At 34.0% G+C, this 14,853-nt stretch overlaps 1 protein-coding gene across 1 annotated transcript; it reads right to left on the bottom strand.

The window, feature by feature from the left end:
* Window positions 1–886: 886 nt before the first annotated feature.
* Window positions 887–9,593, bottom strand: LOC120156808 (rho GTPase-activating protein gacZ-like). The gene is made up of 15 exons (XM_039168069.1): window positions 9,478–9,593; window positions 9,284–9,396; window positions 7,564–7,767; window positions 7,283–7,464; window positions 6,531–6,657; window positions 6,255–6,449; window positions 5,845–5,892; window positions 4,614–5,681; window positions 4,375–4,482; window positions 3,495–3,568; window positions 2,557–2,608; window positions 2,348–2,434; window positions 2,228–2,271; window positions 1,841–1,912; window positions 887–1,762 (listed from the first exon to the last, which is right to left on the bottom strand). Exons 2-15 carry the CDS (start codon window positions 9,383–9,385, stop codon window positions 1,195–1,197), a joined length of 2,931 nt encoding a protein of 976 aa, XP_039024000.1. The 5' UTR covers window positions 9,386–9,396; window positions 9,478–9,593; the 3' UTR covers window positions 887–1,194.
* Window positions 9,594–14,853: the final 5,260 nt, after the last annotated feature.

Genomic DNA, 14,853 nt, shown 5'->3' on the forward strand with positions numbered 1-14,853 from the left:
CTGCTCTTATAATTATCTTTCTCTATGGATTTTGCAAAAGGTTTCCTGCTGTCATCACCAAATCCTACTTGCTCATTTGCTCGGAGAAAGCAGGAGGTTTGCTTTCTTATCCAGAAAAGAACAAAGAGGGGGATGTAGATGAAACTTAAGGAGCACAATGTCATGTAACAATTCATTATTTTCCTTTCAATGAATACATTTTACATGATGTTCAAGCTTACTATAGGATTATGAAGTTACTTCTTTGATTAATGGGCAGAATCAGGTCATTGTTCTTTAATTTGTCTTTATCAGTTTCTTGTTCATAAAAGATCAGTTGAAGAAGGAGAAAGCACTTGAGGAAACAGCAAAATGTGTTCTCCTGAGGTTAGCATAATCAGGAGTTTAATCAAAACTCCCTTTGCCCTTAATGTACATTCAGTAATTCCCTCCGACTTTATTATTATTATTTAATTGGAAAAAGGGGAGAGAAATGGCAGTTGAAATGGAGAAAAGTGCTCAGATGTGCATTGTTTCTATTAGCATGCTTCTTGATGGATGTAAACAAGTTTTGATATACACCAAAAACTGAGAAGCTCCATACCATACATCCGCACAAAATGTTTTGTTTATATTGGATTTTGAGCTTTCAAAATCAAACTACAAAGGTAAAGGCCACTTTGGCTTGCATGACATCAAAGTCGGGGGCATACGGGGATTGCAGCCCAGTAATAATACTTTATCCCTTAGAACTCGAGTTCCCTCTTTGCTTAAACACCGATAAAATATTAAAAAAGTTAAATGGTTATAAAATACCTGGTCGTGTACCAAAATTTGCACTTTCTAGGTTTTTACAATCTGTTAAGTTGTTCGCCAATGTCAAAGATTTCTACTGTAAGTCGAAGAAACGCGACCACTGCTTCCACAAAGTTTCTCGAATCTACTATGTTAATCTATAGAAGCAACACTTTGGTACAAGGAGAAAAAGGCTAACCCAATGTAATCCTAATGCCCACATCAATAACATGAGAACAAGAAAAACACTAACTACGAATATTTGCTACCCACAAACCTAACTAGGTTAAATACCAATTGCATGGCCCACCATCCACACGTTTAAGACTGGCTGCAAAATACTAGAGGTTCAGCCAAGTTCCACATTCGGCAAGAAGCAAACCTCGGCAATGACAATGCAGTTGATGCCCTACTTTTAGCTCATCTTCGCCGCTTTTTTCCAGACTTGGAATCACTTCCCCGTGCCTTGGACAAACTTGATGCTTTCCGCTTTGCACTTCCCACAACTTTTGCTGAATCACTTGAGTTGTCTTTCGTGCTCTCACTTTCTTTCAACTTTGATGCATCAGATTTTGACTTAACAGTGCCATTAGCATTGGATTTGCCACCACTTTTAAGAGGTTTACTCTTAGAAAGGGGGGAAACTTTTGGGGTTTCCTGCTTCGACTTGGCTGTCTTTAAAGCGTCTTGCTTTAACTTTGCGGAAGCTTTTGGTGTGGCACTTCCATCATCCTTGGATTTTGTAGACTTTGGTGTATCACCACTGTTCTCATTCTTGGACTTGTTACTTACTTTAGAAGCTATATCAACTGATTTAATACCAGTTTTGGGGGTATGATCCTTGGATTTAGCAACACCGTCATTGTCTGATTTAGTCGCACTCTTGGACCCATCTATGGATTTCCCATCCATTTTAGCTTCATCCTTTGTTTTGCGACTAGACTTCATGGCAGCACCCTTGGATTTCCCAGTCGAAGTTCCTCCGCCCCTGACCATACAATAATGGGATTTTCAGAAATCAAATAAAGAGCCATATCAAGGGTCCCATTTGAAAAAATCTAGTAACCTTTTTGGTGAAGCATCCGTCTTAGCTTTCTTGCTCAAGAGATCAGATGTTTTTGCTTTCTTCCCTTGAGGCCTAATAATGGAAAATGGTCAAAAAGGGGAAATGGAGATTAGACCAGACCGATACCGATACAGTAATGAACCAAAGGCCCAAGAAATCAACAGGAAAATACAAAGTCATACCAAATGCAATACCTAAAACTGAAGTAAACTTCATCATTCAGATAAAATTAACATTGTTACAGAATGGAAAAAGAAACAAATTGAACTACAGAAACCAACCAAGCAAAAGTTTCATAGCACAATGCCAAAATACACAAACTTTCTAGAACCAATATGGTGTTGCAATCAAAGTTAACATTCAAGAATCATAATAGGAATCACCTACATGTCAGATGAACCATCAGGACTTGGATGATTATCTGCGCCTTCCTGTTTCAGTGAGGTATATTAGCAACCTAGAACGTGAACAAATAAAATTTCATTACCTATAAACTAAAGTGCCCACCTCATCTGACCCAGACTCATCTTCAATCACCGCCCACTTTTCTCTCTTAAGATTTAAAATTTCTTGATCACCATCAATATAGTTCACCTAAAACCAAATGGAAAAGGAAAAAAAATAATTAACACTAGCACTAATGGTCAGAGGAGAAAACTCACATAACATACTAAGGAAAAACATTAAAGGAAACTTCTGTTTATTTGAAATGTCACCTTGTGCTTCTTTTTTGAGGGATCAAATGAATGAATAAAACCTACATAGAACCTGCAAAACAATAACAACAATAGAGAGAGTAAGAGAATTGAGTCATAATTCAGCTCTCGTATAAAGAGAATCTCCAATATGTGTTTTACAAATGTGATTTTAAGAAAGAATTAAAAGGTAAATTAACCATCCAGGAAAAAGTTCCAGACAAGTCACAAATAAAGAACCACGTGGCACCAAAAGCATCATTCAAAATAATTTAGTAATGTATTCTGTGGCGTTTCCCATCACAAACTTCAAGCAGACGAGATTAAAAAGGTGGAATAGTCGGCATCAGATATTGCGCTCTGTATTATCCTTGTTCTTCAATTTTTTTGTAGGTGTTACATTTCAAGAGTTTGTTGTGTAGGATAGGTAAAGCCACCAGTGGTTGTCAATGCCAAGATTTTTAGTTTCATCATCGATTCTATTAGCGTCAGATTCCAACCACCTTTTTACACAGTCCTTTTATTTGCACAGATGCCATGTTTGAAAGAGAACACATTATGTCATTCTCCCCCTTGGAGCTAATATAAGACTCAAGAGTGAGAACAAGGTAAAAAAGGATTATAAAATGATAGAAGGTTCAAGGCTAGAAAGAAAATTTAAATCATTGATCTTAGAAGTTGAGACTAACTATTATGCAGAAAGTTAGACATACAGACAGCGTAGGGACCGCATATATCAGTTCGTGACGTGGCTCCACCCATGCACATATATAAAGCAAATTTACCCAACGCACATATATAAAGCAAATTTACCCAACGCACATATATAAAGCAAATTTACCCATTAGATACTTGCTCACACAAGCATTCATATCAAAGGCAAGATAGGAACAAATAAAATTCATGATTTCTATTTCAGAGTATCATTTCTGCAACAATTGTAAAACATATATACTTACTCACGGTCTGCAGGCCACCAGACCTTCACCTTCAAGCCGACAAGATTCTCACCATACTCCATAGAATCAGAAGCCTGAAAAGAATCAGCATTAAAATGATATGTAATATTAGCTCCAAGGTTTAACAAGAAGAATGATCTGTAATATCACTGCTTCAACTATGTTTTGATTGCAGCATTCAAGAACAGAGTTGATCAGTTGAATAAAGGTTTACTACAGATCTATTTGAGCCCATATCCTCCAAATTTTTTATTTTGCAAACAAAACAGAGTTGAATAAAAGGTTTACTGCATGTAATGGTTGTGCAGCAGAGCATGGTTTGCTGGGGTTTCTAGGAATGAGTAATGACAGCATTGCAGGATTATTGTTTCCAACGAAACACAAAAGTGGAACCTCACAGAAAAATCAAACTAATGTTAAATGGCTCTTGAAAGATGAAGGACCTCAGATGGTTAAATGCAGCATGAGTGCAGAAGAAGCAATATGAGGATCTAAAGAATATTCAGAAGAAAGCCAACCTGAAAATTACGAAGAAAGCAAGCAAAGATAAATGGCATCTAAATAGAAAAATGATCAAGGATGCAATAATGGAAGAGAGTTCAAACCCACAACGATCATCAAAGATCACCTATAACACTGGTCTATTTTACTCAGACTCAGGTGTGAGTGTAAGAAGGGAGTATGTTTATTTTTTTTTCGAATTTTCCATGTATTTACAGCCCTTGAAAGAACATATGCCAATATTTATGTCCAGATACGGGTCAGACACGAGTAACACGGATACATAAAGGAAAATGAATAATCGCAGCACCATTGACACTACCCTTACTTAAATACACCACTACTAAAGTTTGATCTTTAAAGGTGCAAAAGAAATTACTTTTTCTTTACTTGGGGTAAGCTTTCTCTTGGAATTTGCCTTAGGGGTCTCCTCCATATGAGAATCTTGTTTGTTTGGCTTCGGTGATTTTGGAGATCCAACCACTTCCTAAATCAATAATAAGCACAAATGATTCCTTGGTTATAGGAACTAGAACGGCTAAACAAATAAATCATAAGCTTTTAAGAAAATATCACTAGAATAGCAAAATTACAAGTTAAAAGCCAAAAACAAAGTACCTCTTCATCATTCTTGGTGGAAGTTTTCGTTCTATCCTTCTCTGGAACAACCTTTCCCCGAGCTCGTCTTTTACTATCTGTCAGCTGCCTTGAAGTGGATTCATCTGCCTTGTCACCACTAAGATCGACTTTCTTTGATGACTTCTTCAGTGATTTTGCCTCTGAATCACTTACAGTGTCACTTTCTTTCTTAGTTTCATCTGCATTGTTACTGTTAGAATCTACCTTCTTTGATGAATTCTTAAGTGATTTTGCCTCTGAATCATTTGCAGTGTCACTTTCTTTCTTAGTTTCATCTACACCAACTGGAGCATTATTCTCATTGGAAACAACAGTAGCAACTTTTTTCCTTCCTCGTCTATTTGTTTTTGCTTCTGAATCACTAGTTGTTTCATGTGCCTTCTTAGAGACATCAACAAAAGAGGAGACAGTTTCCTTGCTCACACTCTCTTTCCTTTTAGACCTTGGGGCCCTTGTGGAATGCGGAACATTAGTCAATTCTTCCTCAGTTGCTTTTTGCGAGGAATGCGGAACATCAGTAGATTCTTTCTCAGTTGCTTTTTGAGAGGAATGAGGAACATCAGTTGATTCTTCCTCAGTTGCTTTTTGAGAGGAATGCGGAACATCTGTTTCTCTTCTATTTTCAGAGGATACAAACCCATCAACAGATACAACCTCACGACGTGAACCAGCGTCATCCTTGCTGTCATTTTTATGATCTTTTAAGGCCTCAACTGCCTTCTCATCAACATGAGAGCTGTCAGAAAGTTCATTTAACTTTAAATCAGATTCCCTCTCCTTTTCCTGGGTACTTTGCTCTAACTTAGGATCTGAATTGACAACTTCCTCGGCTTTTGATATATCGGGTTCGGCAACAGTTGAATTATCCTTTTTGGACTTATTGGCAATACGGTCGCCCTCTTTCTTCTTTACAGAATTTGAATCAGCCAATGAGTCCTCTTCAGCAGTTTGCATAGTGCCATTACAAAAAACTGTCTTGGGAGATTTTTCATTTGCAAGATCCACTTGTTCAGTTTTAACTGCCTCTTCAGGAATCTGTTTATTCTCCTGAGATTTTGAAGATTTATTATAAACGAAAAAAAAATTCTGGCACTAAATTCTCATAAAAAAATCCAATGAGTACAATAAAACAAAAGGAAAACACTTGAACCCACACTTACAGAAAAAAATGACAATTGACAATAAATTCATGAAAAAAAAAAAGCGATACCTGGGCTGCCTTCTCTGAAGGTGCCTCCACTAGTATGCTTTCATCATCCTGCAGCAAATCAACCCATAAAAAGGAACATAAGATTAGACTAAATCAGCTATATGTTCACCAAAAACATAAAAGACGTCACTAAGGTGTCAGCGTAAGGCAAAAACTTGTCTTGACTTGAAGAATAGTTTGAAAGAAATAAAAATAAAAGGACAAAAACAAAAAGACCAAGTTAGCGTTGAACACACAAAATAAATAGAAAGCATTGACACTTATATGATTGAGTAGAGCATATAATCTATCTGCAAATAATGCTAAGCAGAAAATCATACAAAACCAGAATAAATGAGTAAATAATTGCCTTCAACCAAAAAGAAATCTGTAATAATGGAATTGCGTTAAGATACAAATGAGATAATTACCACATGTCTTCCAGTGGCAGCATCATTCTGTTCCACAACACCGGCTGTCGCTCGACATACAGAAGCAAGTACACTACTATAATCATCATAAGAAATTCCCATGTTCTCTACAGCTTGGGTCAGGTACGGTTGCAGCTTTGATGCACAGTTCTCGAGCACTTTCTCAGCCAAACTCTGAGCAACAGGAAGAACTTCCTGAGAGGAATTAGAAATCCTAGGTGAATTAAGCAAGATTGCAAAAGTGAAATGCAGCAAGCCACTAGTAGGAAAACAGACCTCATTATCCTTCTTTACACTAGTTAAGATTGGGGAGAGCAGCTTCATAGGGATGTCTTCACTCTCTTCTAGTACAAGGCTCATAATAGTCACCATTGATGTAAATACAGCCTCCGGGTGATAATCCCTGTAAACAAAATGAATGACAAGGAAATCAGAAATTTAGAATATATGTTCTGCATAGCATACAAAACCACTTTTATTATACTTTTCAGGATATTAATACACTCTAGTTAAGTAGCCTTAGATTTGGATGAATACATTAGAATGATGGGGGGAAATCCAAGTTGAGAAAAAAGCTATATTAAACACTAAACCAACCAAGAACTTGAAAAATAACTTGAACTTTGTGCTGATTAGCAAGAACTTGAAAAGTGTTATCTAACATGGGCACCTACTTAATGGGAGGTTTAAGTGCAGACACTCGAGAGGGGGCATAATCTTCATTATTCAAAAACCTTTATAGTTTCTATAAAAAAAACCCTATATAGCAGTTTATTAGATTAAACCAATATCTAAAAATTCATAGCAGCCATACTCATCACTTAACAAAGGAAAATCTTCAGCAAAGGCATAGATTCATCCGTGAGAGACAAAGACAAAGAACAGAGAAGAAAATATTCAAAAGAAATAATCTTTTAAAAAATAATTGAAAACTTGCAAGCCATATGGTAGGTGGTATAAAATAGCTGAAGCAAAATATAGATTAAAAAATCTCAAGGAGAAAATGAACTATCCGATCAATAAATTACCTTATTGCCTTAAGGAAATGCTGGAACATCTCAACAATAAGATCGTCACATTCAAGATCCAACATCACCACACATGATCTGACTTTCGCAACAGTTTCAAGAATTGAGGTCCTCTTAATGAATGAGCGGCTGGACTTGTCAGATAAATTCTCAAAGGATGACACAATCAGTTGAAACACCTCCTGCATACCATTAATGGCAATCAATACTTCAAATGCGGAAAACAATAATAAAATTATTGTGGTCTGCATAAACATCCCAAAACAATAAATTCAAAATACCCTCATTTGGTCATCTTCATAAGGAGCATCAGGTGCAGTTATCCTTGTTATCTCACTGATGCAAGCAGCAACTGCAACTTTGACATCATCGTCAGGATGTCTGAAAAGGTGCTCTGCAACCAATGCTTTAAGTGACGGAGACAGTGCATTTTGCATTGATTGGCTCGGTGATTGTTCCACCCTTGAAAGAAAACTCTCAACTTGCTATATTCATAGATGATAGAAAGGAATAAACAACCGTTGTCAATTTAAAATGTGTTTTAAAAGAATATAGCATAAAAAAATACAGGAATGCCAAAGTACCTAAAAACTCAGGCAATCATTCTACAATGGAAACACACTGCAATTCGGTATATTACTATATCCCTAGGGTCATTCTACAATAGAACTGATGCAAGGTTTTACTGCATCCATCTATGCAAAACTAGTTGTCAAACCCTAAGAAACACAGATGATTAAAGGAGACATTGATTCCAAACAAACAATCTACCAAAGGAAAATAAAAAGTGGCCCCAGCATGACTTTTTTGCACATCCACTTCAAAGTTTTCTTGCTAGAGATCACGAATACTCATAATTTTCTCTAAACAGGGGATAGCAACTGAGTTGTGTGGATTATCATGATTCCAGAGTCTTCTTCAATGTTATCATCATTTGTATCAAATATGGACTTGAGCTTCTACTAGATTAAAATTCATTGTGGATTCTAATAACTTGGTTACCTGAGATGAAACATTGGCAGGATAGATCTTCCTAAAGCTATGGGAAAATAACAAGATTTGCTATACTTCGCCCCTCTAAGGAAACAAATAAGATATTTACAACAAAAATAAAAATAAAAGTTAACATATAAGCTTTATTCAATAAAACATAATCTCAGATGCCCAACAAAATCCTTCCTTACGAGGAATGTCTGCACATCCTTTCCATATTAACTTGCAATACTTTCAACATCATCACGTGTTGCTGATAAAAAAAGGTTAACTGGCCTGTCAAAAATTAATTGCCAAACATAGCGGGTGCTTGATTGTTTAAACCAAAAAAATGACGATACATTTATTATGTACATTTCCCCGTGTTTCACAAACTTAAAGCTGGAAATGGTATTTGCCTCAGGAAGAAATAAGACTGTTATGCCACAAAGTATAAGAAAATGCACGCTTTCGCATGCACAATCACTTAAATGCAGTTAGGGAGCATTTTTTAATTAGAAAGAAATTAAAAACTTAAAATCATTTAATCCAAATATTAGCTACTGCATATCATTTCCGTCCAAAGAAAAAAAATAGATGCTAAAGTTTAAAGTCTAGTAAAGCAATTAAGTTGAACATAATGGTAATTCAACAAGTTCGAGAACATATGCGTGGAAATTACCTACAACATACATTGATATATAGAGAATGTTACGATAGATAAGGGAGTTAAATAATATACATTGGAAGAAAACACTTTTAAACTGATTCAATCTTATAGCAGTGAAAGTGGAAGCAAAATTAAGCGATTAAGCACGTGAAAACCAAGCAAAAGATCCCTAAGAACAAAGGTAAAAGTATATCACGATTGGGGAAATCCAGCTAACTTAAGAGCATAGAGAAAACCACAAAAAAATAATTCGAAAACGAACCATAACAAAACCAGGCAAATAACGGATTACGAAAAAAATATAACGAAGAGCGAAACGGAATTAAGGAACAATAGTAAAAGGAGGGATTAGGGATTACGTCAAGAAGAGGGATGAGCTCATCAACTGATGAAGGGGGTTCAACGAGCCTGTTTCCAGCCTCCATTAACTGTAGCTCCAACTCTTTCTCAGATGCCGCCATACCTTTTTTTCCTGACAATAAAAAATGTATATATGTACGCAAATATACAGAACAGATCCTTTAAATCTGAGTCGGAGGCCTCGATTTCACACCGTTGAAAACCTAGATACTCTTGCGTAAATCCATAAAACGTAATACGAAAGGTCGATTCATCGAGAGATAGAGAGTTGATTTACTCCAGAGGAAGTTAGGGTTTTCGGGGTTTTTTCCGTAGCGATAAAGAGAAAGTTGTGAATTTACCCAAAATTAATTATATACTTTTTCCCCTTTTTTTCTTACTGCCGTTAATTAATTTTTTTGTGTATTTTTGTGCGATTTAAAGGAGAATCCAGCAAGGCTGTGCTCGGATTCCGCCGTGCTCGTGAATTTGAGTTAAATTACGTACTTTAGATCCGCCTTTTGATTTTGACAACGTTGTGCTTTTTAGACCGCTGAATACATTGTTGCCTGATTTGCTTTCCAGTTTTTATTATCCCTGAAAGTACATTTTTGCCAGAAATGTAATTTACAATTAGGGTAAACTACACGAGAGACCACCAAACTATGCTCAATAATCAATCTGACCACCGAACTTTTTTTATCTCAATCAGACCACTAAACTTTTTAATTGATTCAATCAGACCATCGTGCCGTTAATTTTTAACAGATGTGGTGAAGTGTCCATTAATAAATTAACATAATTATATATTTGGTCCTTAATATTTACATATTTTATCATTTTAGTCACTATTTTAATTCAATTAAATAAATTTAAAAATCTAATTAAAACGTGACACGTGCCAATATATGATTAGAATATTTTATTTATGAATTTCAAATTATTTAATTAAATAATTTATTTATCCAATCAGATGGTGACACGTGGCACCACCCTACTGAAATGAAAATAAATGGACAAACTTATGCCCAAGGTGAATCAAACCAAGGACAAGGGGATAAAGCTTCCCGGCGGCAAACCATTGGGCCAAAGGTTCCCAATGGTTTAAAGTTACAACAAATTTTATTTTACTTGTAAAAGTTTGTTAAGGATAAAAAATTAAACAAATTATTTGTTTAAACAAATAATTATTTAATTAAATAAATTATTCACGACTAATCATTTTCAAATAAATTTAGTTCGATTAACGGTTAAAGAAAAAAATCCAGTTAATTGAAAAAAAAATTATTTGAAAATTATTAACCGAACTGAATTAATTTGAAAATTATTAACCGAACCGAATTAACCGATTTTTTAAAAAAATGACTATCTGAATTAATCGAAGCAAAATTTTGGTTAATTCGGTTCGGTTAATCGAACCAAAATTAATTTGAAAATTATTAACCAAACCGAATTAACCGATTTTTTAATTATTAATCGAACTAATCGAAGCAAAATTTCGGTTAATTCGGCTCGGTTAATCGAACCAAAATTTATTTGAAAATTATTAACCGAACCGAATTAATTTAAAAATTATTAACCGAAACCGAATTAACCGATTTTTTTAATTATTAATAATTAATCGAAGCAAAAATTTGGTTAATTCGGTTCGGTTAATCGAACCAAAATTTATTTGAAAATTATTAATCAAAACGAATTAATTTAAAAATTATTAACCGAACAAATTTCGTTAAATTCGGTCAAATTTTTGAATTAACAATTTTTTTTAATATTTTCTAATTTATATAAAAATTAAATATTTTTAATTCAAATAAATAGTTTACAATTAATTTAAATAATAATTTGTTTAAACAAAAAAATTGTTTAATTTTTTATTCTTAACAAACTTTTGCAAGCCAAATAAAACTTGTTGTAACTTTAAACCATTGGAGACCTTTGGCCCAATGGCTTGCCGCATGAAAGCTTTATCTCCTTGTCCTTGGTTTGATTCACCTTGTGCATAAATTTGTCCATTTATTTTCATTTCAATTGGGTGGTGACACGTGTTGTCACCTGATTTGATAGAAAAAGTATTTAATTAAATAATTTGAAATTCATAAATAAAATTTTTCAGTCATATATTGACATGTGTCACGTTTTAATTAGATAGTTAAATTTATTTAATTGAATTAAAATAGTAACTAAATTGATAAAATATGTAAATATTAAGGACCAAATATATATTATGCTAATTTATTAACGGACACGTCACCACATCTGTTAAAAATTAACGGCGCGGTGGTCTGATTGAATTAATTAAAAAGTTTGGTGGTCTGATTGAGACAAAAAAGTGTGGTGATCAGATTGATTATTGAGCATAGTTTGGTGGTCTCCCATGTAGTTTACCCTTACAATTATGCAAAAAAGGGGGCAAAGTAGTACTGAGTAGGGCTGTAAATGAGACGAGACAGATCGCGAGCTACTCGAGATCGACTCGATCAATGCTCGATAAATACTCGGATCGAATGGACTCGACTCGAGCTCAAGCTCGACTTGAGTTCTTAACGAGCCGAAACGAGCTAATCGATATTCGACTCGAAAAGCTCGTGAGCTAGTCGAAAAAATTTTATATTATAATTTTAGATTTTTTAAAACTACATTATTAAAAACATATTTAAAATACATTATTGATAATTATAAAAATTTAAAAATATATAAAAAATTCTATAATACAACTACCATCAAATTTTATTTTTTTTAATTAACCAGCCCAAGTCCAATTGTTACATTGTATATTACTAAAAAGAAAATAAAAGTCCATTTAATTAGGCACATGTTAAATTACACGTGTTTGGTTGATTTGTTTCTTTCTTTTTTTAACTTTTTACTGTACAAGTACTTGACAACGTAGAAAAAATAAAAAAAATAGCCAAACAATAGAAAAATTGAAAATGGTTAAATTTTTTTTTGAATAAATATTCTTATATTTATTTTAAATTAATAAAAAATTATTTGTCTAATGACAAATATTTAATATATTTCTAATGATAATATTTTTAATAACTAATTTTTTAAATTGTTGTTATATTTTGAGGTTTCGGGTTCAAATATCAAGGGTTTGAGCATTTAATATCAAGATACTATATTGTATTTACCTCATAAATCATTACCAAGTCGATTAATTAATGTATTTGACTATTTGCAATGAACCCTAAACCCTAAGCCATAAACACTAAACACTAATCCCTAAATCTTAATCTTTAAACCCTAAATTATAATCATTAAACCCTAAAACCTAAACCCTAAACTCAGTTATATGATAAGAGTTAAGTTATGCACATGAAGGTAACATACAAATTATGCAAAATGATGTTATGTGACTCCTAAATAAATCATTTGCATACTTATACATAAATATATCAACATGCAAAATAAATATACACAACTTGCTGATTGAGACATGATTTTATCATATCTTAATGATGAATATCGACACTGTTTATAATCGTCTGTTTATTTTAAATTATATCTTTCAAGTACTTTCTATAGATCTACCTTATAAAAAATGGCCGAGAAAGCTAAAACCAATTAACCGGCTTTTCTCCATAGAAAATACGAGCTTGGTCGAATGCCATGAAAGTTTTCATTAAAGTTTTCTACAAATCAGTAAGGAATCCATGTAAAACAATTAAATGGATTAAGATCTATAGAGAGAATCAATCTAATAACTTACGTATAAGGAGCCTGCAGCAAGCAATAAGCAAAAATAACTGCAATCACTGCCCATACACCCTTATAAAAAAACACATGGGAGATACTTGATATATGTCAGCAAGTAAAAGGGCTAAGACATTACAATGGCATTATAAATATATAGAAACCTTTTTACAGATGTTACAACATCACCAGATTCGTTTCTCTCAGGATCAAGGGCTCCACTTGCCCAACTGTTAAACATATAGAGACCAAACAAATGAGTCTTAAATATAATTTAAATTTAAATGAGAGAAAGACGTTTCTTATTAGAAAAAAATGACAACCAAATGATTCACACAACTCAAAACAAAAACATAAGCATGAATTCAAACCAGGAAATACGAATTATAGCAACAAAAGAAGAATTTGTGTGTTATTAAAAGATAAGTGACCAACAATATAAAAGATGTCTGTAAATCGAAAAAGGGACAAAATGCAGAATTTACAGTCAACAAATATGCTAAAAGGAAGTATATATTAAGCAGGGAACTTATATAAGAAAGCATGCACCAATGAACCGGCATCTTCCGACGGGGAAGAGCGTTGCCATGAAAGTTGTCGGCAAAGAGAAGGTGATTAGAGTTGGGATGATGGTTGCGTCATGAAGATGGTGAAACATCCCTGTGCTGGACAAAACTGCCACCGCCAATAATGCTCGGGACCTCGCGAACTAGAGTACCAGACAATCCATGGGAGATTTTTGAATAAATATTCTTATAGCTGCTGACACCTTTCTTTTTCTTCTTTATTGCAATTCATGGGAGATCAATTGGAAGTGGAATGTTTGGAACCAGGATTTATTAATTCAGAGCGTTGAGTTTCGGGAGAGAAGAAGAGGAGGAAGAAGAAGATGCACAGTATACTATATTTAGCTTGAAAGAGGGATATCCCACATCGGTAGTTTTGGGGAATAAGGGGTAAAGTCGAGTTTATAAAAGGGATGGGTTTCAGCAATTGAAAATTAACCCATTTTCGAGTTTGAATTGAGCTCAAAATTGAGTTTGAATCAAGCTCAAAATCGAGCTTGAATCGAGCTCGAGTTTCGAGCTTGAATCGAGCTCGAGTTTCGAGCTTGAATCGAGCTCAAAGTCGAGCTTGAATCGAGTTTCGAGTTTTAATTGAATTCTTATTTTTTTTAATTCGAGCCTTTTCGAGTTCGAGTTGAGTTTCAAAAATATATTTCAAGTTCGAGTCGAGCTTAATAATTTTAAGCTCGCGAGTTTTCGAGTCGAGTCGAGCTTACGTTTAAAGTTTTTGAGTTCGAGTCGAGCTCAGCAATACTCTAGCTCGACTCGGCTCGTTTACACCCCTTTGTACTGAGAATTTATTTATTTCTATTACAAGCATTAAGTATTTCTTTGATTATTACTATTGAAATATTTTAGTATAATGGACAGCCATTGTATTTTCTCCTTCACAATTCATGTTAAATACACTAAAAAAATCATGCCGAATTAAGATACATTCATTAAACCTCAAGTCATGTACTTTTGTTTTGGGATAACTACTTGATTGACCTCTAAACTTTGAGACGTGCTCTAATATGATACTTTTATTTTAAAATTTTCTAAATTCATGTTGAATACACCAAAAGAAAATTATGTCACATAACTGAATTTAAGATATGATTCATTAGTACAAACCAAGCGTTTTTAGTAGTTAAGAGATTGTTGTTATCCATTGAAGTCTCAGGTTCAAACATGACGTCTGCAATGGTGTATGAGCATTCATTTTCAAATGGTTTAAAGTTTTTTAAATATGCGTTGACTGATAGTCAAATAAAAATTTACATCCAACATAGACCATTTTAACAAAAAATAAGGGTGAAGTACACAAATTATCTCTCAACTATAAG

The sequence above is a fragment of the Hibiscus syriacus genome, unplaced genomic scaffold, assembly GCF_006381635.1.
Source record: "Hibiscus syriacus cultivar Baekdansim isolate YM2019G1 unplaced genomic scaffold, ASM638163v2 tig00111238_pilon, whole genome shotgun sequence".
Classification (NCBI taxonomy): domain Eukaryota; kingdom Viridiplantae; phylum Streptophyta; class Magnoliopsida; order Malvales; family Malvaceae; genus Hibiscus; species Hibiscus syriacus.